The 24733-nt window shown below is 44.6% G+C and overlaps 1 protein-coding gene across 2 annotated transcripts; it reads right to left on the bottom strand.

The window, feature by feature from the left end:
• On the bottom strand, positions 1 to 24167 carry Otud3 (OTU deubiquitinase 3). Of its 2 annotated transcripts, none has more exons than XM_090335690.1 (8): positions 23913 to 24167; positions 18295 to 18443; positions 12929 to 13041; positions 9389 to 9511; positions 5307 to 5438; positions 4622 to 4718; positions 1832 to 2025; positions 1 to 530 (listed from the first exon to the last, which is right to left on the bottom strand). In XM_090335690.1, exons 1-8 carry the CDS (start codon positions 24134 to 24136, stop codon positions 354 to 356), a joined length of 1209 nt encoding a protein of 402 aa, XP_090191816.1. In that variant the 5' UTR covers positions 24137 to 24167; the 3' UTR covers positions 1 to 353. The 2 variants fall into 2 exon arrangements, with proteins under 2 accessions (XP_090191816.1, XP_090191817.1); XM_090335691.1 differs by having other exon boundaries at positions 23927 to 24014.
• Positions 24168 to 24733: the final 566 nt, after the last annotated feature.

Below are 24733 nucleotides of genomic sequence, written 5' to 3' on the forward strand. Positions count from 1 at the left end.
TTAGTTCATTAATAAACCACCGTTTATGTTAATATTTGCTTGAAAAAGGAAAGAAACTGAGGAATCGGTCATTCTGAATTTCTAACAATTACTCTAGACTAGTTCATAGAGCAAACTCACCCCAAGGGGGAAGGGGCAATCTCAGAGTCACTGAACGCTGATTCTCGGGATAAGGCTTTCCTGGTCTAAACGAACACAGCATGGACAAAATTCCAAACAAAGAAGAAGGGGATTGAGGAAAACTAAGTGTGCGTGAGGGCTCATGTGGGCTGTTGGCTGGGTTCCATCCTATCCCGGGGGGGCCTCCTTGGAAAGTCTGGCTGGAAGCGCTCACTGGCTCACAGGATCCCAAGTCAGATGTTGAGAGCAGCAAAGGTCTTCACCAAGGTGACCTGCGTGTTCACATCTGCTTCGCTTCTGCTACTGTCCCCGTGGCTACTCCGGCTTTCCAGAGCTTTCTGGCGGTGCCTCTCTTCCTGTCGTTTCTTCTTTTCCAGCCGCTGCTGCTCCCTCCGCTGCTTGTTTATGACCTGAAAGAAACCATAAACCGCAGCTCAAGAGACCCAAAATGATTTCTTTTCCATTACTGCTCAAATTTACTTTGCAATGTATATCCCTTTGCTGATCTAGCAAACCAAATAACTCCTCCCCACAAACCAATTCAAACTTACTCAACTAGGCACCTTACTCAACTGGACCCCTGGGATTCAGTGACACCACTCCCAAGAGAGGCAAGGGACACCTTCCCCCATAAATTAAGAGCTCGGGTATTCTAACCAGGTCCCCAGAAGCTTCCGGCACCAGCGCCTCTGCCTGTGGATTTTCACCTTAGGTGGCATTCTGAGCTCAGAACTGTTATCTTCAAAATGAATCCCAAATCCAGTGAAACAAATGGTGCCACATCTTTTTTGTGACTTGTGGGAAGCAAAGACCGGGAGGCACAACTTTTCTGATAGATACCTGACAATTTACCAAAGTCTTTAAAGGGGCTGGGAGTTTGGCCTAGTGGTAGATTGTTTGCCTAGCAAACACAAAGACCCGGGTTCAATTCCTCGTTACCACTTCCACAGAAAAAGCCGGAAGTGGTGCTGGGGCTCAAGTGGTAGAGCTCTAGCCTTGAGAAAGCTCAAAAACAATGCTCAGGCCCTGAGTTCAAGCCCAGGAGTGGCAAAAAGAATTTAGCTATCTATGCATGCCCTTTATTTAAACTCCTAACTCCTTTTCTGAGACTCTACCCAAGAAAATAACATGAAGCACAATGAGTCATATGCCAAGGCACTCACAGCAAATGATGCCATGAATAAAGATGAGTGCTCCTGGGACTGCCTGCCACACAGAAACACTAGGTGGAGGAGCTAGCTTCCACCAGTGCACACAGGAAGACCTGACGCCAGTGTCTGGATCCTCCCACCTGGCCCCACAATACAAGATAAGGCGTTTGGTCTGCTTCTTGACAATTTTAGGTATCCCCACCTCTCTCTTCCCTGCACAATTTCCCACTACTCATAATAAATCAAAAGACACATAAGAAAATGAACTTCAGCCATGCACTGGTGGCTCACGCCTGTGATCCTAGACTCAGAAAGCTGAGAACTGAGGATCATGGTTCAAAGCCAGCCCAGGTAGTCTATGGGACTCATCTCCAATTAACTACCAGAAAACTGGAAGTGGCGCTGTGGTTCAAAGTGGTAAAGAGCTAGCCTGGAGCTCAGGGACAGCACCCAGGCTCTGAGTTCCAGCCCTTCAACAACAACAAAAAACCCTCAACACCCCCACCTATGGCACAGAATTTCAGCAACCCACCATTTGCCTGTCTGCATCTCTCACCTACCTTAGGAAGCTGGTTTTTATGTGCTTTGTTTTCTTCACGGGGAATAGCTTGTGCCTTATTGTTTTCAGTCTTGTCTTCATTTAAGCCCTGATTTCCAAAGATTCTGGAGCCACTGCCACCCTCCTCCCATAATGGGCCACTCGGCTTCAGTGCTCGGCCACTGAGGTCAAGGTTCTCAAGGTTCTCTTCTGCACCTTCCAAAGAAAAGCATGTTATTAAAACCAAGAACCAGTTTAGACTAGTGGTAGAGTGCTTGCCTAGCATGCAAGAAGACCTGGATTCCATTCCTCAGCACTACGTACATAGAAAACAAGCTGGAAGTGGAATTGTGGCTCAAGTGGTACAGCTGTAGCCTTGAAAAAGCCCAAGGACAGTGCCCAGTCCTGAGTTTAAGCCTTAGGACCAACAAAACAAAACAAAAAAAAAAAAAAACAACAAAAAAACCACCTAGCTGGGCACTGGTGGCTCACGCTTATAATATGGGTACTTAAGAGGCTGAGATCTGAGGACCAAGATTCAGAAAACAGGAGTAGAGCTACACAAGCCAACAGCTCAGGGATAGTGCCTAGGCCTTGAGTTCAAGCCCCAGGAGTAGCAAAGAGAGGGAGGAAGGAAGGAAGGGAGGAAGAGAGGGAGGGAAGGAGGGAGCGAAGGAGAGATAAACCTGAGAACCTGACAGAGGAACAACCCATGCTATAAATTCTCCAGCATCACCTGGGCCCCAGATCGCTTTCTGAAACAAAATTCCATGTCATGTGAACAGATTGGGACAAAACGTTTGGTAGAGCTGTATGTAGGATGTAGTTAAAATAACCTTGTGATAAGTTTATAAGGTTTGTGATCAGCTTCCTGAGGGCAGAAGGGTTTGGCTCCTTAAACTACCTTTACAAATGATTTTCCCCCCCCCTGTCGGTGGTGGTGGTGGGGCTTGAACTCTGGGCCTGGGCGCTGTCCCTGAGCTCTTTAGCTAAAGGCAACAGCCCTACCCCTTCAGTCACCGCACCACTTGCTTTTTTTTTTCCCATATATTTTTATTGTAATTAATAGAAGCGTTACATTATATTCACCAGGTAGAAGGTGCATTACTTCACAAACATTGATACCCTTTCTCATGTCTTGGTCCCCATTTCCCTTTCCCCACCCTCGCCCCTCATCTTGTTTTCCCCCCTTCCCTATCCTATTTCAAATAACCAAATAAGCATATATACAATGTATCAGTTAACAAGGTAAGATACTCTAACAATATGAGATAACCACAGGACATCAAAAGAGATGACAGATAACACAGTATATTAAGGACAACAATCACTCATTATATGGATTTTGTTTCTATATCCTGGAGGTCCTTTCATTTAGCATCATACTATATGACCTCATGTATCTAGGTTTTGTTCTATTGTAAATCTCTGCTAGGAGAGCCCAAGGTTTCTACTGATTATGACAAATGAGGGAAACCATTGAACCTATGTTCCTTTGAGTCTGACTTACTTCACTTAATATGATTTTTTCTAAGTTTTTCCATTTCCTTACAAATGGGGTGATCACTTATGGTTTTCTAGAGGTTAACTGGAGATGAGTCTCTTGGAATTTAGTGCCTGGGCTGGCTTTGAACCGAGATCCTCAGATCTCAACCTCCTGAATAGCTAGGATTATAGGTGTGAGCCACCTTGCCTGGCCTTTGAATGAATTTTTAGGGAGAAATCTTTCATTTGTACACAAAACCCAGAAGAAGATCTAAAGTGATGATATCCAAACCAACAGCCACCAGTCACATGTGGCGACTAAGATTCATGTAAACATCACTTAAAATACAGCTCCCCAGCCAGGTGCGGTGGGCACGGTGGTGTGGCTCACACCTACAATCCGAGCTACTCAGGAGGCTGAGATCTGAGGATCCAGGTTCAAAGCCAGCCTGGGCACAAAAGGACCTGAGACTCTTATCTCCAATTAACCTCTAGAAAACAGGAAGTGGGACTTGGCTCCAAGGGGAGGTCGGTAGCTTCCCTTGTATTGGGAGAGTGACCTAGTGGTAAAGTATTTGCACAGCATGTATGAAGACCTGCGATCGATTCCTTGGTAAGACATATATAAGAAAAAAAACCCAAAAAAACAGAAGTGGTGCTATGGCTCAAGTGGTAGAGCTCTAGCCTTGAGAAAGCCCAAGGACACTGCTCTGGCCCTGAGCTCAAGGTCCAACACTGGCCAAAAAAAAAAAAATACAGCTCCTTACCTCACGCCGAGCATGCCCAGTCCCCACCATACCAGGAGCACAAGTGCTGGACAGTGGTGTCAACACCACAAACACTTACAGTGGATGCTGGTGTGCTTGACCACGTGGGAAAGGGTTCAGGAAATGACCTGAGAAGTCACCTCCCTGAGTCAAAATTAAACTCAGTTCACAGAAAAACACTGAAATTATCACCAGTTGATAGTATGCTAGCATCATAAATATTTCCAAGTAAAGGTATCTGCCACTCTTCCAAATGTCTTTTGAATTTTACCAGCAATCCTATTCCTAGGCTAGTCTTCCATGTCACACTCTATCCCCAAGACTAGATTAGCTGTCTTCCCAACATACTCAGCATCCCACCCTGCAAGGAAGGTTGGCCAGTTGGCCTGTCTGACTCCAGTTTCGTCTCCAGCCCAAACCACCCTCTCCATGCAGGTCCAGAATAAGGGGGGGGGGAACCCCGAAATGCAGCATACCAAGGACTTCAATAAACTAGTGATTATGTTGACATTACCAATACAGCCATTTAGGAAGTTTATCAACAGCAGTCACAGACTTACTATTTCTTTTCACCTCGTTCAACTGAAGCATGGCAATTATTGCAGATTCAATATTGTAATTTTCAGCTTCCAGGTTCTGGACTATTAAATTAAAATCCTATCCAGGAAACAAAGAAACACTTTAAGATTCAAGATCCACTTTTCTATCCAGGTTCTATTTCAGCAAATGCATCAACACGATGTTATTTTATTGTTTGGGGTTTAGTTTTGGGGGAGTCTCACTATATATCCTAGGATGGTCACAAATTCAGAATGCTCCTGATTTGGCCTCCCGATTTAAAATACAAAAATGGAACAATGAGAAAAGACACAGGTTTCAAGATTGTTCCCATTTAGAAAATGCCAATAACAACCATCATGCGAAATAACCACTTAAAATACATTTATAAAATAATTCCATCTATGAACCTATAACTTTACTAGTATAAAACACGAGTCCAAAGAAATTAAATCCACCCTGTAGGACTTGGTGGAATAGTCTAGCAAAGGAGGAAAATAATGACCAGCTCACATTAAGTTGTCTAGGGAACAGCTCATGCTCATTAAGATGTGCCACATCACCTAATCGCTTGGCCAGGCTGCGGCTGGATTGGTGCTGGCATCCTAGTGATGCCATAATAGTAGCAGGTAGGCCACATGCCCAGCCCTGCGGACATAAGTACTAGAGCAAGAAGGGAATACTGACTGAACACCCGGTAGCACTGCAGACTTTCTGGACAGCGTCCTCTACTTCATCTCTCAAATCATTTTCAAAGTCAACTCCCTTTGTCTTGATCTTTTCTTTCTTATTTGATTCACTTTGATGAAGCATCTGAAACTGAAGGGGAAAAAAAGGATCAATAACCAAACTCTGTTTGATCGTCAACATAGAAAGAGACTAACATTAAAACATTCAAACTTGTAGGAGGAAAGATTCTACCAACAATGTGAAAAGCACAGCACTGAACAGCTAAGTCCCATCTGCACGCAGAGATGCTAGGCGACAACAAAAAGAAGGCCCAAGAAGAGAGCGGATGGACCAATCAATAGAACAGCATGAGAGCTCCCAGCGCTAAACATCACCATCTTGGCAACGACCAATGAATGAACAGCATACTTCTGTCTCAGTTCACTTCCTGACCTGTGAATAGAACAGAGTGGATCCTCCGCACTTGCACTTGCTGAGCTTCTACAGATCAATGCTGGTCCTGAAGAAACATTCATTCATCTAACTCTCACGTGGTCCAGGCCCCGTCTGACCATCCGTGAACTCTGGGGTACACAGCACAACATGATTTACCTCACCTCCAGTGCACTCTGCCACACTCAGGGGAACCTGTCAGTCTAATTCTAAAGCAACAAAGGGCAGTTGGCTTGGAGTCAAAGAGGGCTTTATGAGCAAAGCCTGAATCAGAAAGGCTGAAACTCATCCCCTATAACTACCCAGCCCCCTTCTTCCACTTCCTATTAATGCGAGGAGATGGGTAAATGTTTCTATGTTACTTTTGCACATAAAATATCAGAGAAGCCAGCAATGAGCACCTTAGGATAGTCATATAAAAGAATCTACTAAAAGTATACATGAGAGGCCAGGAGTTTGGCCTAGTGGTAGTGTGCTTGCCTAGCTACTTTGGGACTGGGATGTGACCTACGGGTAGAGTGCTTTCCTAGCATGCAGAAAGCCCTGGGTTTGATTCCTCAATATCACATACTCAGAAAAGGCTAAAAGTGGTGCTGTGGCTCAAGAGGTAGGGCTCTAACCTACCTCTTAGACCCTGAGTTCAGGGACTGAGTTCAGTGGCCCAGGACTGGCCAAAAAAAAAAATAAATAAATTAAATAAATATATATATATATATATATATATCCTGAACAATTTGGCACTGTCAGCAGTCTGATTCAGCAATTGCTCAGCTTTGGAATGTCACTAGAGGAAATAGCACCACACATATAGGATTATATGTTACTTATAATGGTGAATTAACTATATACAAGCTAAAGGTTTTGTACTATGGGTTTAATTAGTAATCACTGCAAATTCACAGAATGGTGTCTTCATTTCAATTAAAGTAAGGAAGAATTTCACTAACATTGTCATTATTATTAATATTTTTTTAGAGGCTATAGTCAATGCAATTAGCCAAGACAACAAAATTAGAAATACAAACTTAAGGAAGAACTCACTATTTACAAATGAGGGAGAACCAGGAAGAACAGTAGCAAATCCTGTATTTTCAAGAATCTACTATCTAAAATATATAAAGAACTCATTATAACTCAAGAATGAAGATAGCTGAGTGAGGTGGCTCACGTCTACAATTCTAGCTACTCAGGAGGCTGAGATCTGAGTATCTTAGTTCAAGGCCAGCCTGGGCCTTATCTCCAATTAGCTACTAGAAAACCAGAAATGGGGCTGTGGCTCAGGGGTACAGTGGTAGCCTTGAGCTGAAGAGCTCAGGGATAGCACCCAGGCCCAGAGCTCAAGCCCCATGACCAAAAGAAAAAAAAAAAAAACACAGAATGAAGACAAACCTCTGGGCACTGGTGGCTCACATCTGTAATCCTAGTTACTTAGAAGGCTGAAATCAGTATCACAGTTCAAAGCAGTCCAGGTGGGAAAGTCCCTGAGACTCTTACCTCCAATATACTACCAAAAAGCCAGAAATGGAGATGTAGATTAAGTGGGAGAGCACTAGCCTTGAGTAAAAGCACCTCAGGGACAGTAAGCAGGCTGAGTTAAAGCCCCAAGACCAGAACAAAAAGGAGGAGGAGGAAAAGGGAGGAGGAGGAGAAGGAGGAGGAGGAAAAACAATACAATTATGCAAATCCTCAGCTTAATTTTAATTATGTTCTAAAAGCTAAGCACCAGTGATTATATATAGAGATTCCCTTCTTGAATACTTGTCTGTTAAACATGACATTTGAAATATAATATAAAAATCAATGTTAATAAATTCTTTAATTAAAAAAATGCAAAAAAAAAAAAAATTAGGCAAAGGGGGCCAGAAGTGTGGCCTAGTGGTAGAGTGCTTACTTAGCATGCATGAAGCTCTGGGTTAGATTCCTCAGTACCACATATACAGAAAAGAACCGAAGTGGTGCTGTGTTCAAGTGGTAAAGCACTAACCTTGAGAAAGCTCAAGGACAGTACCCAGGCCTGAGTTTAAGCCCCAGGAAAGATCTACAAAACACATGAAAAACTTAAGAAAATGCATATGGTGGGACAGCCATTCTTTTTTGTTGGCCATGGGACTTGAACTCTGGGCCTGGCATAGTACCTGAGCTCTTCAGCTCAAAGTTACTGCCCTATCCCTTGAACAACAGGGCCACTTTTGGTTTTTTAGTGGTTAATTGGAGATAGGAGTCTCTTGGACTTTAGTGAGGGGCTTTGAGCCTCATCCTCAGATCTCAGCTCCCTCTGTAGCTAGGATTACAGGCATGTGCCCGGCGGGCAGCCATTCTTAAAAGGAAAGAAGAATTGCAAGTGTTGGAGAGAATGTAGAAAGTGGAGTGCTGTGGCTAAAGTGGTAGAACACTGACTGGTCTTGAGCAAAAGAAGCTCAGGGTCAGTGCCCAGGCCCTGAGTTCAAGCCCCAGAACTGACTCTCCCACCAAAAAACAAAAAGAAAGAGAAGGGAGGGAAGGAGAAAAGGAAGAAAATGCAAAGCTGGACACTAATGACTAACACTGCCTGGCTATTTATGTGGCTGAGACTAGGGAAGGTCAGTTCAAGGCCAGTCCTGGCAGGAAAGTTCACTAGACCTGTTCTCAACCAATAGCCTGGCATGTGGCATGTGCCTGTCATCTTAGTTACATGAGAGGCTAAGAAGGGAAGAGTGATTTCAGACCAGTCTGGGCAGAAAAATTCATAAGACCCCATCTCAAAAAAACGTTGGGGACGGGCGCAGTGGCTCATGCCTACAATCCTAGGTACTGAGGAGGCTCAGATATGAAGACAAGGTTCAAAGCCAACCAGGGCACAAAATGACCTGAGACTCTTATCTCCAACTAACCTCTAGAAAATGGGAAGTGGGGCTTGGCTCATGGGTAGGGTGGTAGCCTTGAGCTGAAGAGCTTAGGGACAGTGCCCAGGCCAAGTTCAAGCCCCATGACCCACAAAAAGAAAAAAAAAAAAAGTTGGGCATGGCAGTGGTGCTTCTACAATAGGAAGCAAACATTATTAGAAGGATCAGGTCCAGGTATGCACCTGGGCAGGAAGCAAAGACCTCATGTCCAAAATTATCCGTGCATGAAAGAGCTGGAAGAGTGCTGTGCGCTCCTGAGTAGAGGAGAGGCTACTAGCAAGGGCAAAGCCCTGGGAAGCTTTAAAAAATAAATAAATAAATAAATAAAGATCTAGCTACTCAGGAAGCTGAGATCTGAGGGCTGCAGTTCAAAGCCAGTGCAGGCACTAAAAGTCCCTGAGACTCTTATCTCCAATTCACCACCAGAACACCGGAAGTGGTGCTGCGGCTCAAGGGGTAGGATGGTAGCCTTGAGCTGACAGCGCCCAGGTTCACAGAGTTCCAGCCCCATAACCGACAAAAAAAAAAAAAAAAAAAGATCAAGAAGCAAAACTAAAAACCATATAAATAATATAATCTTGACCATCCTAACGCATAAAACGACTGAAATCTACCAAATCTAATAAAATTTGCACCTAGGTACTCAGTGGAGACTTTTATTTCCTTCTTTCCCTCCTTATTTCCTTCCTTCCCAGCTCCAGGATGTCCAGCTCTGGCCTGGCTTCCTGCTTAGCTGAGAACACGCAAACACAAGGTCTCACTCACGTGGGTCTGGAGGTGTGCAGGTGCTTCTGAGTTGTCATTGATTCTCCGAACACTGTCATAGTGCTCTCCATAGCGATAGGCGATGTGCAATTCCCTCACACTGCTTTTGTCTGTACCCCGAATCTGCAGACAAAAGGGAGATGCCAGAGAAGATCTGAATGACACTGCTTTGGGCCACGAAGCTCTGGTAGCAGGCTCTATATAAACACTGGTTAGGAATGTGCCTAGGATGTGTCCATCTGCTTCAGACTTCTCTTCCTCCCACCCTCATATGCTTATATGTGCTTATTCAATATGTAATAATATGGAAATAAATCATACATATATATGCAGATTCAATGCTCAGGAGCACATTTACAGTAAAGTTAAATCAGCTTAAATGTCAAGGGTTTTCATACCTCTTAGGCACTTAAATACCCGGCCTCTTTCTAAGGTCTAGTCTGCAGACATTCCAAAACCTACATGTCCACAAAAACTAAAAATAATTATAGCACTGTCCCTTAGGAATCCCAGTAGCTTTGTTAAAACTCCACGGCATCAGCATCTGCTTTCTGTTTTTGTTCCAAGTCAGAGTAGTTTAATGCTACTGCTAATGTAAATGATGCCTATGGTTAAAAAAAGAAAAAAACACAGGGGGGAAAAAGAGACAAACAGGAAAAAAAAAAAAGGGGGACAAACAGGAACCTACTACTTCTTTGTAAACTGCTTGGTCATGGCCTATGTTAAAAAAATTAAGTAAAAGTTGAGAAAGCAAAATCACTTTCTCAGATGTGCAGCCCTGTGCTATGACAACCCAGGTCCAGATGGCAGAGCAGTATTTTGCCCTAGTAGAGTAGGTAAGCCCCACAGCACCTGGAGTGGACACATACCAAACAGGGGCCACTCCCCTGTCCCTAGGAAAAACAGGAAGCCAAGGTTTATGAATGATGACTGGCAAATCCCTGACATGCTTACACTCGAGTTGTAATACCTACATGTCACAAACCCCTAGCAGACACCCAATCTATCAGCTAATTCTCCTGAGCTGATGACACATCTGGACTGTGCCCGGGTATGCATGGTCCACTTGTCACCAGGAGAAAGAATGCTGTTGTTGGCGTGAGCCTCATCACTAATTCAAGAACTCTAAGATAGCAGCAACCAATGCGGTTTCAGTTCTTGAAAGTTTTATAAGAAGCTTCATTACAGAAGAAAGAACATGGGGGTGATTCAGTGGAAATAAAATTTATTTTTTTAAATTATTCTTTCCTTTATGAATGAAGACACTATAGATGTAAGTGTGGAAGAATGTATTACATGGATGTTCCATAGATCTAGATCATTTTAAAAGCTCAAGCGAGGGCAGGAAAAACCAAGCTACAGTTATTGCATTGGCACTGAGTATTTTCCTTCAGTATTCAACTTATTTTTGTAACTTCTGCTAACAGTAAAAGTTGAACAACAAAAATTGGATCTAGGGAGTGGAGCACTCGACTCACAGATCATTAGAAAGAAACACTATTGCTCGCTTTGCTGTCAGACATCTGGCAATGAGGCCCCAAAGAAACAGCTACTATTTCACTCCTGTTCACTAGATCTCAATTCCTCGCCAACTCGGGGAGAATTCATTTTGTTGCTATATAATCATGAAAAGGACTTTGTATAGACACAGAAGGCTGACTGACATCCTGGGAAGGTAAAACTAGGAGACAAATCAGATAGTGGTGAGCAGAGGTTAAGGGAGGGCTAGTTACTAGAAAGAGCACTCTGCATATGTTCACAGTGGTGTTTACTGTTAGGAAAGATCAAGCAGACGAAAGGAAGTCCAGGAGGCAGAGATCCCTATGGCCCAGCACTGCAAGGGCCAAGTAACACTGAGCAGAGTCGGAGCTACAATGAGTGCAGGGGGGGAGGGGAAGGAAATCTGAGGTCTAACAGTAGTACAATAAGGACGCTGTTAAGATTGTGAAATTGAGCAGCTACCAGTTTTGCCAGGGGCTATGTGCACTTTTAGAAAGGGCTGTGGCCCTTGGTTTTGCTTTTTGGTGTCAGTCCTGGGTACTGACACCAGGTCCTCAGGGCCTGGGTACTACCCTTGACCTTTTGTGCTGAAGGCTGGTACTGTACCACTTGAGTCACAGATTCATTTCTGGCTTTTTGGCAGTTAATTAGAGATAAAGAAGCTCACTAACTTTCCTACCCAAGATGGCTTTGAACAGTGACCCTCAGATCTTAGTTTCCTGAGTAGCTAGGATTACACCAGCATCCATTTCTAACTAGATCCCCTGCTCCTTGGCAATTTCCTTTTTCCACATGAGAGAAATGAGGCACACAGAGGCCGAGCAGCTTGCTCACAGAGCCACACAGCCTGTGGGGGTCTCAGCTAACCTTTGTTTTTAAATGAGCAGAAGCCACGACTAAGAATTTTTTTTTTAAGTATATGCAGGTAGCATCTTAAAAATGGTATTGTAACCTTTATGATAACAGGAAATGTAAGTTTGTATATTTAAGTATAGATATGCTTAAGATGTAGCTAAGTGTGTGTGTGGGGGGGGGGGGAATGACCACAGATTAGACACTAACATGTTAGTGGCAATAATCCCTAGGTAACGTGACACTAACACCCATGATTTTCACTTGCCTTTATAATCTTTTCGAAATTTTCTAGTTTTTCTAAAATTAACAAGTTTGAAGGTCCTAACTAAAGAATAAGGTAGAAATGGTTAAGTGGAGGAGCAGGGGATACTAGAAATCATATGCTCAGTCTTCAGAAGCTAAACTACACAGTAACAAGAAACTGCTGAACTCTCTGAGGAAGAGTAGGGGCCTGGAAGTGTGGAGAACCTACAGCTCTGCCTTCAATATTCCACACTCCAGAACAGTTTGGCTTTATGCTTGGAAGATAAGGTTAATTAATTTAGGATACCAAAGATAAAGAATGGTGAGAAGAGTTGATGAACAGATCTGTCAGGATAGGAGGAAAAAGGAATTACAAAATGGCTTAACAATCAATGTGTCTGCCCTCCTACATCAGGAACACTATTTGTGCAAAATCTATTTTTTTTTGGGGGGGAGCCACAGGAGAAACAATGAAACCAATATGTACAACTCCACAGATCACAGAAATAAAGCTGGATATCTACAGAACAAGATGAACAAGTTTGTCATTATAATGAATTTAGTCTCTTTCTGTACCCCTAAAAAATACAGAAATATACATGGGAATATGTGCACATCAAAACCACAATTTGTATGCACTGATCCTTTCTCACTTTAGGTATTTTTATGGAATTACCTGAGGTATACTTCCACACTAGATTCTCTGTGTCCAAATTACCCAATTAACTGACTGAACAACATTTACACTGTTTTATGATTTCTGAATTATATTCCAGGCTCCTGCTGTGGATAACACAAGGATTAATTCCAAGTCTCCACAGACCCCTGGCCAGGTTCCTGATTCACATAGTTTCGGGAAGTTCAACATTACAGGTCAAGCCCTGTCACTTATGCATCCCCAAAGCTAATGAATATAGGTAAATTCTGGAACAGGTGACCTACCTGCCACAAAGGGGCATTAAGCTGATGAATCACCACATTCAACTGATGATTTCTTGCGAAGGCTACAATTGCATCATTGCCAGCAAAAGTACCAGGCTTTGCCAAACTGGCCACTGCATGGAAATAAGAAAGAAAAATGAAGCCTTCATAGTAAAAAGAATCCAAACATATATACATTTTGGCATTTGAATAGTTCAGAATGATGAGAGACAAGACCAGGTGCCTGCATAGCCGGTGTGGAGACTGAGCTGGGAGAACCATATGCACACTGCTACTCAGGAGAGCACTCATTCATTACAGCAGGACCCATCCATTACCCACCAGTGAACGGTCACTAAGTACTCTCCGCAGCTACATAATAGGTGCCACGAACACAAGACCCAGGAGCATGCACTAATGTGCCAATGACACATGCAATGACACATGCCTCTAGTGTTGCTCTGATCGTTTCTCATGCATCACCAGTTTTTCCCCTTGTTTGGTTTTACTTCTTTAGAAGACTTTCAGGACATAACTCCCCAACACAATTGTGTTTTAGTTAAACCAATTACAACCAACAAAGCAAGGAGGGAGGAACTTCCAGCTTTAAACTTAGGGGTGGGGCACTTCAAAGTTCAAAAATACTTCAAAAACTTTTCACAGTTTCACAAAGCTCTTTAATACTGGCATCCATTTCCTGCCATATAAGCAATGTGGATATAGGTAGTGTCAACAGGAGCTTTAGAGATTAGGTCACTGACAATATTTAAGCTATTTAGTCAACCCTTACTCCCACCCAATCAGGCAGAGTTGGCACTAGCTTCCAGGTCCTCAGTGATGCCTTAAGGCCCTTCATCTACCCTTAAACTGCTCTGTGGAAAAAGTTTTCCTATGCATGCCACTTGACACAAGAGAAAACAGAAATGCATAACAGTAAATAACTACCTGTGGTCACAGAACCAATGAGTAGAGACTTCACCTAGGAAATCTGGAAAGGCCAGGCTCTTGGTCATCTGAGTTTGCCCTCAAAGAGTTTACAACCAGAATACAGGAATTAGAGACACATGCTTCAGTAAGGAAATGTAATCAGGATTACATCTCTCCCAAAGAGATCTGGCCTATATTCCAGGTCTCTACCAGTCAGCATCTAAACCTTTACAATATTCAAGAAGAGAGGAGTGTCTCTTATGACTAGCTCTAGAACCACACCTGACATCCATCCTTTACCAATAGCAAGCAATCAATAAAGGGCAGGGGGTATCTTGGAATACCAAGTAGGGTATGCCTGGGGTGAGCTCCCCTGGGTGATAGCAATCACAGACTTTCACACATGGATGTCAAGAGGATATTACTTCCCGAGGACAAAGCAAGCTTTCAGACTCACATGTATATCTCTTCCTTTGGCTAAGTTGTTTATTTCTTTTCTTTTCTTTTTGTGGCAGTTTTGGGGCTTGAACTCAGTGTCTGGGAGCTGTCCCTCAGCTTTTGTGCCCAAGGCTTAGGCTCTATCACCTGAGCCACAGTTCCACTTGCAGCTTTATGGAGATAAAAATCTCATGGACTTTCTTGTCCAGACCAGCTTCAAACTATGAACCTCCAATATCAGCCTCCTGAGTAGCTAGGTTGATTACAGGAGGGATCCACCAGTACCTGACGCCTTTCCCTATAAAACTACAGCTATCATTGAGCTTGTAAGTACTACTTTAAAAAACTAAGTATATAAGTGGATGAAGCTAGAGTGAATCATGTTGAGTGAGATAAGTCAAGATCAAAGGAACAAAAGGTGCATGGTATCCTTAATATGTGGTTATTAGATCCAAACAGTACAAGAGCGATGACTCAATATTTGCGTACCCAATGTTATGGACAGGTTATTGGAAATATAAACATAACTACATAGACATAAAAATTTATGACTCTACAGACATAATATTTTATTACATAGATTAACACACATCTACAACATACAAACCCTTAGCTTAATTTTAATTATGTTCTAAAACCTGAGTGCCAGTGATTATATGTAGATTCCTTTCTTGAATACTTGTGTGTTAAACATGTCATTTGAAATATGATGTAAAAATCAATGTTAATTAATTCTTAAAAAAAAAAACCTGACTATACCTGAAGGAGGTCTGCAGAGACCCTAAACTTGCAGATGGTGTCAGAAATAAGGATGTTTTGTGAGGCTGTGCCCTCAAACCCAGGAAGTTTGCCTCACTGTAGGTCCATCGGTATGGCAATGAGAAAGAGAAGGTGAATGAGACTAACTTCTCAGTTCTGACAACTAAGCTGACAAGGACAAGCAGGAGCTACCTAGAGCAATGGGTGATCTTCTCAGCAGAAGCTGGAGAGACTGGGCTGAACTGTATGGCAGGAACTCAGAATGCTCCAAATTGTCTGGAGATCAAGGCAAGCTGCCAGCAGGTTTCAGACAGAGCACACATGTAGATCTCCACCCTGGTGCCATGTGGAAGACACTACAAAGATGAAGAGGCCACACAGCCCATTGACACAGCACTGAGGATTCTGGAGAAATGGCCACCAAGGCCTGACTGTATGAGGGGGCTACAAAGAGGGAAGGTTACTGAGACACAGGAATGACTGGCAAGAGGAAGCAGGGAGATGAGGTGTTCATGACACTCAGGTTTCTGATCTGGCTGTTTGTTGGAAAAGGATGTGCCGCCTCTCTCTCTGAAGCCATGGTTTGCAGGCAAGGACTGAGCCTAAAGACATAGTCAAATACCAGGGTAAATCAGGTCTCTAGTTAAGTGAGCCATCTGTCCATTGACCAGCAATTCATATGTGATTGCCTACCAGATGTTCCAAGTTTCCACACAGAAACCAAGTCTTTTCTCTGCCCCCTCAGAAGTTTATAATACAACAAGCAGTCAGACATTAGAACAAACATAATATGTCTGACCTTCAACCAACGCACAGGAGAATGCACAGACTTCTGTTTCCTTTCATTTGTTTTGCCAGTCCGTGGAATTTCAAGAAAGACCTTTCTACTGTACAGCTAAAGTGACACCACTGCATTAGCAATTGAAGTTTTAAGCCTCACACCCCCAGGTCTACTAGATCATCCACTTCCTCAGAAATGTTCAAAATGGAATTTCACATCACCTGTTAAAAACTCATTAAAACCAAAGTGATACTTTTTTTTTTTTTTTCCAGTCCTGGGCTTGAGCTCAGGGCTTGAGCACTGTCCTTGGACTTTCTCAAGGCTAGCACTCTACCACTTGAGCCTCAGCACCACTTCCGGCTTTTTGCTTTGTATGTGGGGTACCGAGGAATCGAACCCGGGTCTTCGTGCATGCTAGGCAAGCACTCTATCACTAGGCCAAACTCCCGGCCCCCAAAGTGATGCATTTTTTAACTGGGAAAATGAAATTATTTTATTTGTGTCTTGAAGGACAAGGTCTTTCTCTAACTCAGGCTGGGCTTGACCTTACAAGATTCCTGCCTTACCTTCCCAGGTACTGGGATTACAGGATTGTGTAACCACACCCAGCAACACAGTTCACTTTATACACACTAAGCTAAAAGCTTACCCATACAACACCACCAAAGTATGAATGCTGATTCTGATAAACTGTATCCACTCTTGGATAAAATGTGTCTGCTAGACTGAGTAACCACACAAGAAGCTCCACTTCAACTTGGTGACAGCCATAATCTACCCACCAGGAGCTTTGCTGCTATGCCCAGGGTCTATTAAATGGCCTTTTTGCCTAATGAGGACCAAGAAGAGCACTGGTGTCACTGATCACATAACTCCCAAGCACGTACACTTCATCAGCTTCCACTCCGCCCACCACCTCTTCCCCCATCACCACCAGTAAGTCCTCTTAGTTACCCAGCCAGACGCTCCCTGCAGTGGGCCCCCACATCCTCAGAGCTGCCTTCTTCCTTCACCTGGCCAGTGCAGAGGGCCTCCACACTAACCTCCCTTTCCGGTCTTTATCAGGTCCACTTGGCTTCTAGACTCAGTTATGAAAACACAGGGATGATTCTCTTTTCTAATAAGAGACAGATGTCAGACTTATACTGAGAATGCTATTTGTGAAACATGAATGTCTGCACTTGGCATAGTAAACCCTCACCAAGTATGCAATGAAATGCAATCGTTCATACATCGTTTTGATTTGTGCTTGCTAGATAGGAACTAATTAAAATCATTAGCTAGTTTGCCTCAAAGAAAGTAAGTTGTAGTTGGGTTTTTGATGAGAGATTAACTTGACATTATTGATTTTCTGATTACAAAAGAAATGACCAGCCAGGCACTGGTGGTATGGACTCTTATCTCTAATGAACCATTAGAAAACCAGAAGTAGAGTTGTGGCTCACAACTGTAGAGTGCTAGCCTTAAGTTGAAATGCTCAGGGAAAGCACCAAGGCCCAAAGTTCAAGACTCACAAATGACAAAAAAAAAAAAAAAAAAAAAAAAAAAAAAATCAAGACATCTACAGAAGGTATTTTAAAATGCTGGTAGTCCCATCCAGATAATTTACTAAGAGATTACAGAAAGTATGCTTTGAGGGCTGGGGGCTTGACCTAGTGGTAGAGTGCTTGCCTAGCATGAATGAAGTCCCAAGTTCGATTCCTCAGTACCACATGCACAGAAAAAAAGCCAGAAATGGTACTGTGGCTCAAGTAGTAGAGCTCTAGTCTTGAGAAAACCCAAGGACAGTGCTCAGGCCCTGAATTCAAGCCCCCAGGACTGGCAAAAAAAAAAAAAAATGCTTTGAGATGTTGCTTTTGTTCCCTTTTTATAGAAATTTAGAGATCAAGAAATGATCATAATTGGATGTTAGCATCTTTCCAGCCTTTTCTACTACTCTATGTGTGCAGATTTTAAAGGATATATAGCTGGAAGCTGGTGGCTCATGCCTATAATCCTTAGCTGCTTAGGAGACTGAATTGTGAGGATCGAAGTCTGAAGCCAGCCTGGGTAGGGAGTCTGAGGGACTCTTTCCTGCAATTAACCAGCAGTGGCTTAGATGGTAGAGCATCATCCTTAAGTGAAAAAGCTAAGGGACAGCATCCTAGCCCTGAGTTCAAACCCCAGTTTAAGATCTAGATATTGATTCTATGACCAGCTTTTCAGGTCACTGAATATGTTTTGTTAATAATCAACCCAGAAGTTCATACATGCAATGCTCTCTACCATTCACCCACCAAACCCAGCACTTTTATTAAGGTCACACATTCAAAATTTACTCCCCCCAGCTACTGAGCATGCTGCTAATCACAGGATATGAAAATGAGTGTTTGTTGAATAAACTAATGCCACAACTTACATAACCAAAACCCAGGCAGAGTAGAGGATGCTGATGGATTTAATTACCCAATGCATTTACTCCTGAAGGAGCTGGTGAACCTACCATGCTTCTCAAAAGGAATGTCGTCCTCTACAAAAGGCTCAAAATCCTCCCGCTGCTTTATCATGTAGTCCACTGTCTCCTGTCGGTGCTTGAGGTGATTTCGTGAGTGTCCTTCCAATTGATCACCAAGGGCTCTGAACAGGCAATTGCTGTCAAAACAAAAACGATGAGTGATCAAGACCTCTCAAAAATGAGCTTAGTTCATCAAACAGTGATACTTCATGCCAAGCCATCCATGGAACTCTTTCATGCTCAGAAGTAAGACATCAGCAGTCCCAGAATGCTGCAGGGGGAATCCTAGGACAGATATGCAACTGCATTGCAACGGCGAGTTCTCTGTGCCTTATCTCCCCGACAAGTGGAGCTGGTGATACGATGCAGACCTAGAAGGGCTCATTCCAGGACTAAGGACTACCACTCCCAGGTCCCCTTCCAAAACGATGTCAAGTTTCATGACAGATGCCTAGCTAGAGAATCATTCATTTAAAAAGGTATTCAAAAGAGCAGCATGAACATCTCCCAATCCACACTTAATGAGAGGAAAAAGCCCTGAGAAGGCACCCAAAGGACCAACAGTTGTGTCACAGAAACACATCCCAGCTAGCCCCTTGTACCCAGGTAACAGATATGTCATGCTTAAACTCTGCTTTGTTGTTCAAAATTAAAATGCTGTCAAGCGCGCGGAGGCTCACACTTGTAATCCTAGCTACTCTAGGAGGCTGAGATCTGAGGATCAAGGTTCAAAGCCAGCCCAGGTACAAAAGTCCATGAGACTCTTATCTCCCAGTTAACTACCAGAAAACTGGAAGTGGTACTGTGGCTCAAAGAGGCAGAGCACTAGCCTTGAGCTGAAGAGCTCAGGGATATGCCCAGGCCCAGACTTCAAACCCTAAGACCAACAACAACAACAACAAAAATCTTAAATGCCAATGAGAAACTCCAAAAATGATCTTCTCTTTCAAACCCTCAAAGGCTCCAGATTATATCACAGAGTCCCAGATAAGGGAGACAAGTCCAATCTAATGTCCTTAAACCAAGGAACTGTAAACTACTTTGAAGCCAGTTTCATACCAAACTGGTTAATACTCCCACATGAAAACTATGACATTGTGATTCTAAAACATAAATTCATGACCTTCCAAAAAGTTCAGATCTGTGTAAGAGACAGATTTTGGTTTTCAACTAAGAAAAGTGTTTCATAGAAAGTTATACCTGGGAGAGGTTGCTCACACCAGTAATCCTGGAGCTGAAGAGTTCAGGGACAGCACCCAGGCCCCAGAGTTCAAGCCCCTCGATGGACCAAAAAAAAGTTATAAAGCAGCAGGAATCTCTTCTACAGTGTAAGGATTTGTACTTGGGGTGGGGAAAATTTAAATAAGGGAGTGTCTATAAATGAGAAATCAAGAAGTTGTGTGGCCACTTGAGACAAGATTCTAGAAGGATTTGGAATATGGAATTCTATAAACTAGAGTTGGGTGCCTACTGCCAAAATCTAACCATGATCACCTTTTAAATTGGCTAACAGATAAAACATTTTGTTTCAAGCTTTTCTCTCAAATTTCTTCAACCTTTAGCATCTGCCATCAGTAATCTACTCTTGAATCTAGTCTAAAAGGTATGCTTTTACACAAATTATAGATCTAGTTATTTAATATTTAATATACCTAAATTCACAACATTCTGATTAACATGCTTGATAAGAGCTTTTAGTAAAGCTGGATGCAGTGGCTCATGCCTGTAATCCTAGCTACTCAGGAGGCTGAGATCTGAGGGTCACGGTTCAAAGCCAGGTTCAAAGCCAGTCTCGGCATTAAAGTGAGACTCTTTTTTTTTTTTTTGCCAGTCCTGGGCTTGAGCTCAGGGCCTGAGCACTGTCCTTGGGCTTTCTCAAGGCTAGAGCTCTACCACTTGAGCCTCAGCACCACTTCTGGCTTTTCTATATATGTGGTACCAAGGAATCGAACCCGGGTCTTCATGCATGCTAGGCAAGCACTTTAACCACTAGGCCAAACTCCCGGCCCTAAAGTGAGACTCTTATCTCCAATTAACCACTAGAAAATGGGAAGTGGGGCTGAGGCTCCTGGGTAGGGTGGTAGCCTTGAACTGAAGAGCTCAGGGACAGGCTGCGAGTTCAAGCCCTATGGACCACCCCCCCCCAAAAAAGAGCTTTTAATAATATTCATACAAGTCCAAAAATAGGTATAAAAGTAAATATGCCCCATGAGCTTAACCATGATCATATACACAGAAATAACAACAAAGAAAAAACCACCACCGTACAATATGCCAAGGACTGTTGGGAACACTTCCTCAAGTGTGCTCATGCTTAGTCTTCACAATTCTACAAGATACTATTACCAACCTTGGAGCAACATGCTCAAGATCACAAAACCCTTGGTGGATCAGAGATTCAAACCCAAGCCACCTGCCTCTAGCCTGCACTCCCTCTCAAATGTTAATGCCAAACTGCTCACCACAGGAACCCCTGGGCTGCAGAATTGAGAGTGCTGATGATTAAGCTTATCCTAATAAGCATCTATCTCCTTTACCAAACTTTGAGCCCACTAAAAACAAGTCAAGACAAACTGAAACCACCTGCTTTTCTGATAGGATTACAGGTAGTGACAAACACTAGTGAGCTGGGTTCCCTCAGGAAGCCTGGCAAGTGGAACAATACAGCACCACTTCCCTGAGGACCTCTAGGAGATGTGGCTGTTTCCCTGAGCCCCAAACACACAGTGGGTTACACATTGTGGACATGGGGGATAATTCTTTGCTGGCAAGACTGTCCCTAGGATTGCAGGATATTCAAGAGCCCCCTGGGCCTCAGCTCCCCAGATGCCAGCAACCCATCACCACCGGCTCCCTGCCGCCAGCTGTGACAACTAAGGATGTTTCCAGGCATTGCCAAATACCCTCAGGGAGACAAGATCATCCCTATCTGAGAACCCCTGTGCTTAAGGGATAGGAGTAAGGTCTTACATTCCAGTTCAGAAAAACAAGCAATTACAGAACCAGCAAGTACCATGTTTCCCACAGGGTACATGTCTACAGCACAATGCTATCTCAGGCTACTCAAAGTGTCATCACACAATGGAGCACAGACTGTCAACTTTTATTTTGTACAGTACCTTAACTTCATTCTATTTTTACCTTGATTACTCAATAAATATTATGCATAAAAGAATCTGATACTTCTCAACAGCATATATACAGACAACCACATCTATTTTAATAGTAAAAGGATATGAGGGCTGAGCCAACCGACTTCATGGCACCCAATTGAACAATTAGTGACAGAAGGTTAGCTTCATGGAGGAAACATCATTGGATCTAGCTTTGTCCAAAGAATAGGACCTCAGAAGTGAGACACATAAGCATTCAAGCCAAGCTCGCCTCTTCACTCTCATTTCCCCTTATTTCTTCTACTCCTACACGCCTAAGACCCTGCACAACTTGTACATTTTCTGTCCTACTTTCTCCTAAGATCCAAGACTGGGACTCAAACTTGGTACATGACGCTTTCACTCACTGACTGAGCCATGCCTCTAGCCCCACAATGGTACATCTTTCAAACTACAGTACTCCTGGACCTGTGCATACCACAACCTGTTCCTTCTCTTGCCCAGCTGAGAGCCCATCTGATCAGATTCTGACCCAAGCTGAGAGGCATCGAGCGCAGTTTATCAATGAGTATCAGCCGAATGAGCATGGGGGCCTCATTTCCAAGAGTGTTCACACTTTTCCTGGCACTACCACCATAATGAAGAATGTTTTTGGTTTTTTTTTTTAACTTAGCTGTTTTCAAAATGTGGCTCAAAGGTTTGGGGAAGTAGAAAGTCAACTCTTCTGCGACCTTAAGGCTCAGGGTTTCTGTATGTTCAAAACCAAAATGCTACTTTTATCATCTTCGTCCTCATCCTCTCAATGCATGGTACTTTCCAGAAGCCATCAGGTCTGTATGTGTGCCCATACATCAAGTATGGGCAGCTAATGAAATGAATGTCTGTGTTTTAAACCTGTGCCTTACTACTGGTGGCTCATGCCTGTTATCCTGACTACTCATGGGGCTGAGATCTGAGGATCAGTTTGAAGCCAGGCCCAGCAGAAAAGTTCCCATGAGACTCTTATCTCCAACTAACCATTCAGAAACTGGAAGTGGCCCTGTGGCTCAAGTAGTAGAGTGCTGGCACAACCAGGAAGCCTTGAGTGCAAGCCCCACAACAAACCAAAAAAAAAAAAAAAAGTGCTTTACTCTCTAATATAGTAAACATAGTTAGGATCATATTTTTAAAATGAAAAATAAAACGAATTATGGATTCTAAAATAATTATTTTTCGGCATTCTAGGCTTGAGTAAAGAACTGCACATTTTTAATGGGTTTCATCATGATATTTTCATACAGGCATAGAAGGCACATATTAAGAACGCAGAGTGTCCTAAACCCAAACTACTAGAGATCTACTCTTGGCTTTCTACTAGGCGATGAACACACTATATATCTTAGTCATCAAAACTGCTTCCAGCACCTTGCTAAACTAAACTATGTGTAGCCAGGTGTGGTGGCTCATGCCTGTAATCCTAGCTATTCAGGAGGCTGAGATCAAGGTTAAGGATCAAGGTTCAAAGCCAGCCTGGGCACTTAAGAAGGGAGATTCTTATCTCCAATTAATCTCTAGAAAAGGGAAGTGGGGCTGTAGCTCTAGGGTTAGGACTAGCCTTGAGGGATAAGGCCCAGGCCCAGGGGTAGAGCAGTAGCCTTGAGCTGAAGAGCTCTGGGACAGCGCCCAGGCCAGAGAGCAAGCCCCATGATGATAAAAAAAAAAAAAAAAAAAAAAAAGACAAGAGAGTGTGTCCATCCACATACCGCAAAGCATTGAAGAAAAAAGTGGGTAACGCGAATTAGGGCCAGATCACTAAGCTTGCTGAAATCAAGAAAACATCTTGGTTCACAATTTATATGAAAGGCGATTCCACGTGGTCTCTTGGCTTCTTCCTGCTACCCAACCACAAGGAGAAGGACAGGCTACAGAGTGCCTACCCAGCAAGCACAGACTCGAAGTTCAAGTCCTAGGAATGTGCTCACTTCCCCAGCCACCCACTGACCGCCCCCCCCCCAAAAAAAAAGATTCAGGCAATGACACATCTGGGAACCCTTCTCTGCAGAGAGGATGCTAACTGCTCTCCTTCCCCCGCCTCTCCCTCCCCCTCTTGCTTGTGGATGGACGGATGCTGTCCTGAAGTTACTTTTCCTTTCCTTCCTCCATCCCCTCCGTGCAGCCCCCACTCGCTCGCCCCCAGTCCTCTTACACCGCGGGCCGGGGATTGTGATCCAAACCCCTGCGAGGACTCGGTTGAGGACAGCAGACAGGAGGAGAAGCCCAGCTGGGGGGCGACGGGGATGGGAGGAGCTGCCTCGGGCGAGGCGGATCCCCGCACACCGAGTTTCCCAGACGTCCGAGAGGGGCGGGCGGCCCGCAGCCGGGGCCCGCCCGGGCTCCCACCGCCGCCCCACCTCCCCGCAGGCCCCGGCCGCCGGCCGCCGCGAGGCCCCGCCCGGGCGGGGGTGGGGGGCCCCGCGTCCCGGCGCCGCCCCCCGCGCTCCCGGCCCGCCTCACCCGTCCCCCGGCACCTCCCGCAGCTTCAGCCCCAGGGCCTGCAGCTGGTTGGCGAAGCTGACGAACTCCTCCTCGCCGCCGCCGCCGCCGCCGGGCTCCGGCCGGTTCCGCCGCTCCTTCGCCAGGGCCCGGCGCGCCGCCCGCTCGTCCCGCTTGCGCTCGGCCTCGGCTTTCCGGCTGCCGCTGCCCGGCCGGCTCCTCGCCGCCGTCTGCTTTCGGGACATGGCCCTGGCCCCGGCGGCGGGAAGAGCGGCGGGGACCGCCGGGCGGCAGGAGCGGCGCGGGGAACAGCCGCACGACGGCGGGGACGCTGCTGCGCCTGCGCGGGCGGTGAGCACCCTGCCACGTGACGGGGCCACACACAGACACATCACTTAAGAGCAGGTCTGTCAGGCAGGTGCCATAGAGAGGACCCGGGCGGGGTAGAGAGGCACGCCGCGGATTGGTTCTCTGCCGCCTCCTGGTGGTGGGCGGTGCTCAGTGGCCAGCGGGCGGGATTGGAGGAAACCGAACCCGGGAAGGTCAAGGACAGAAGGGTGGAGAGGAGAGAAGCAGCCAGCGGGAGTGAAACCTGAGGATTAAAAGCACAGGGGTGTGCCGGGCGCTGCTGCGGGCTCGCGATCTGAGGATCTTGAAAGTGCATGAGACTCTGATCTCCAGTGAACCACCAAAAAGCCAGAAGCAGAGCTGTGACTCAGATAATAGAGCATCAACCTTGAGCAGGAAAAAGAAAAAAATGCCGGAGCATAGCCCAGCGGTAAGCGTGCTCGCCTCGCGTGCACAGCGCCCTGGGCTCCCCTCCTCGGTACCACATGCACAGA

The sequence above is a fragment of the Megascapheus bottae genome, chromosome 6, assembly GCF_031878675.1.
Source record: "Megascapheus bottae isolate mThoBot1 chromosome 6, mThoBot2.hap1, whole genome shotgun sequence".
Classification (NCBI taxonomy): domain Eukaryota; kingdom Metazoa; phylum Chordata; class Mammalia; order Rodentia; family Geomyidae; genus Megascapheus; species Megascapheus bottae.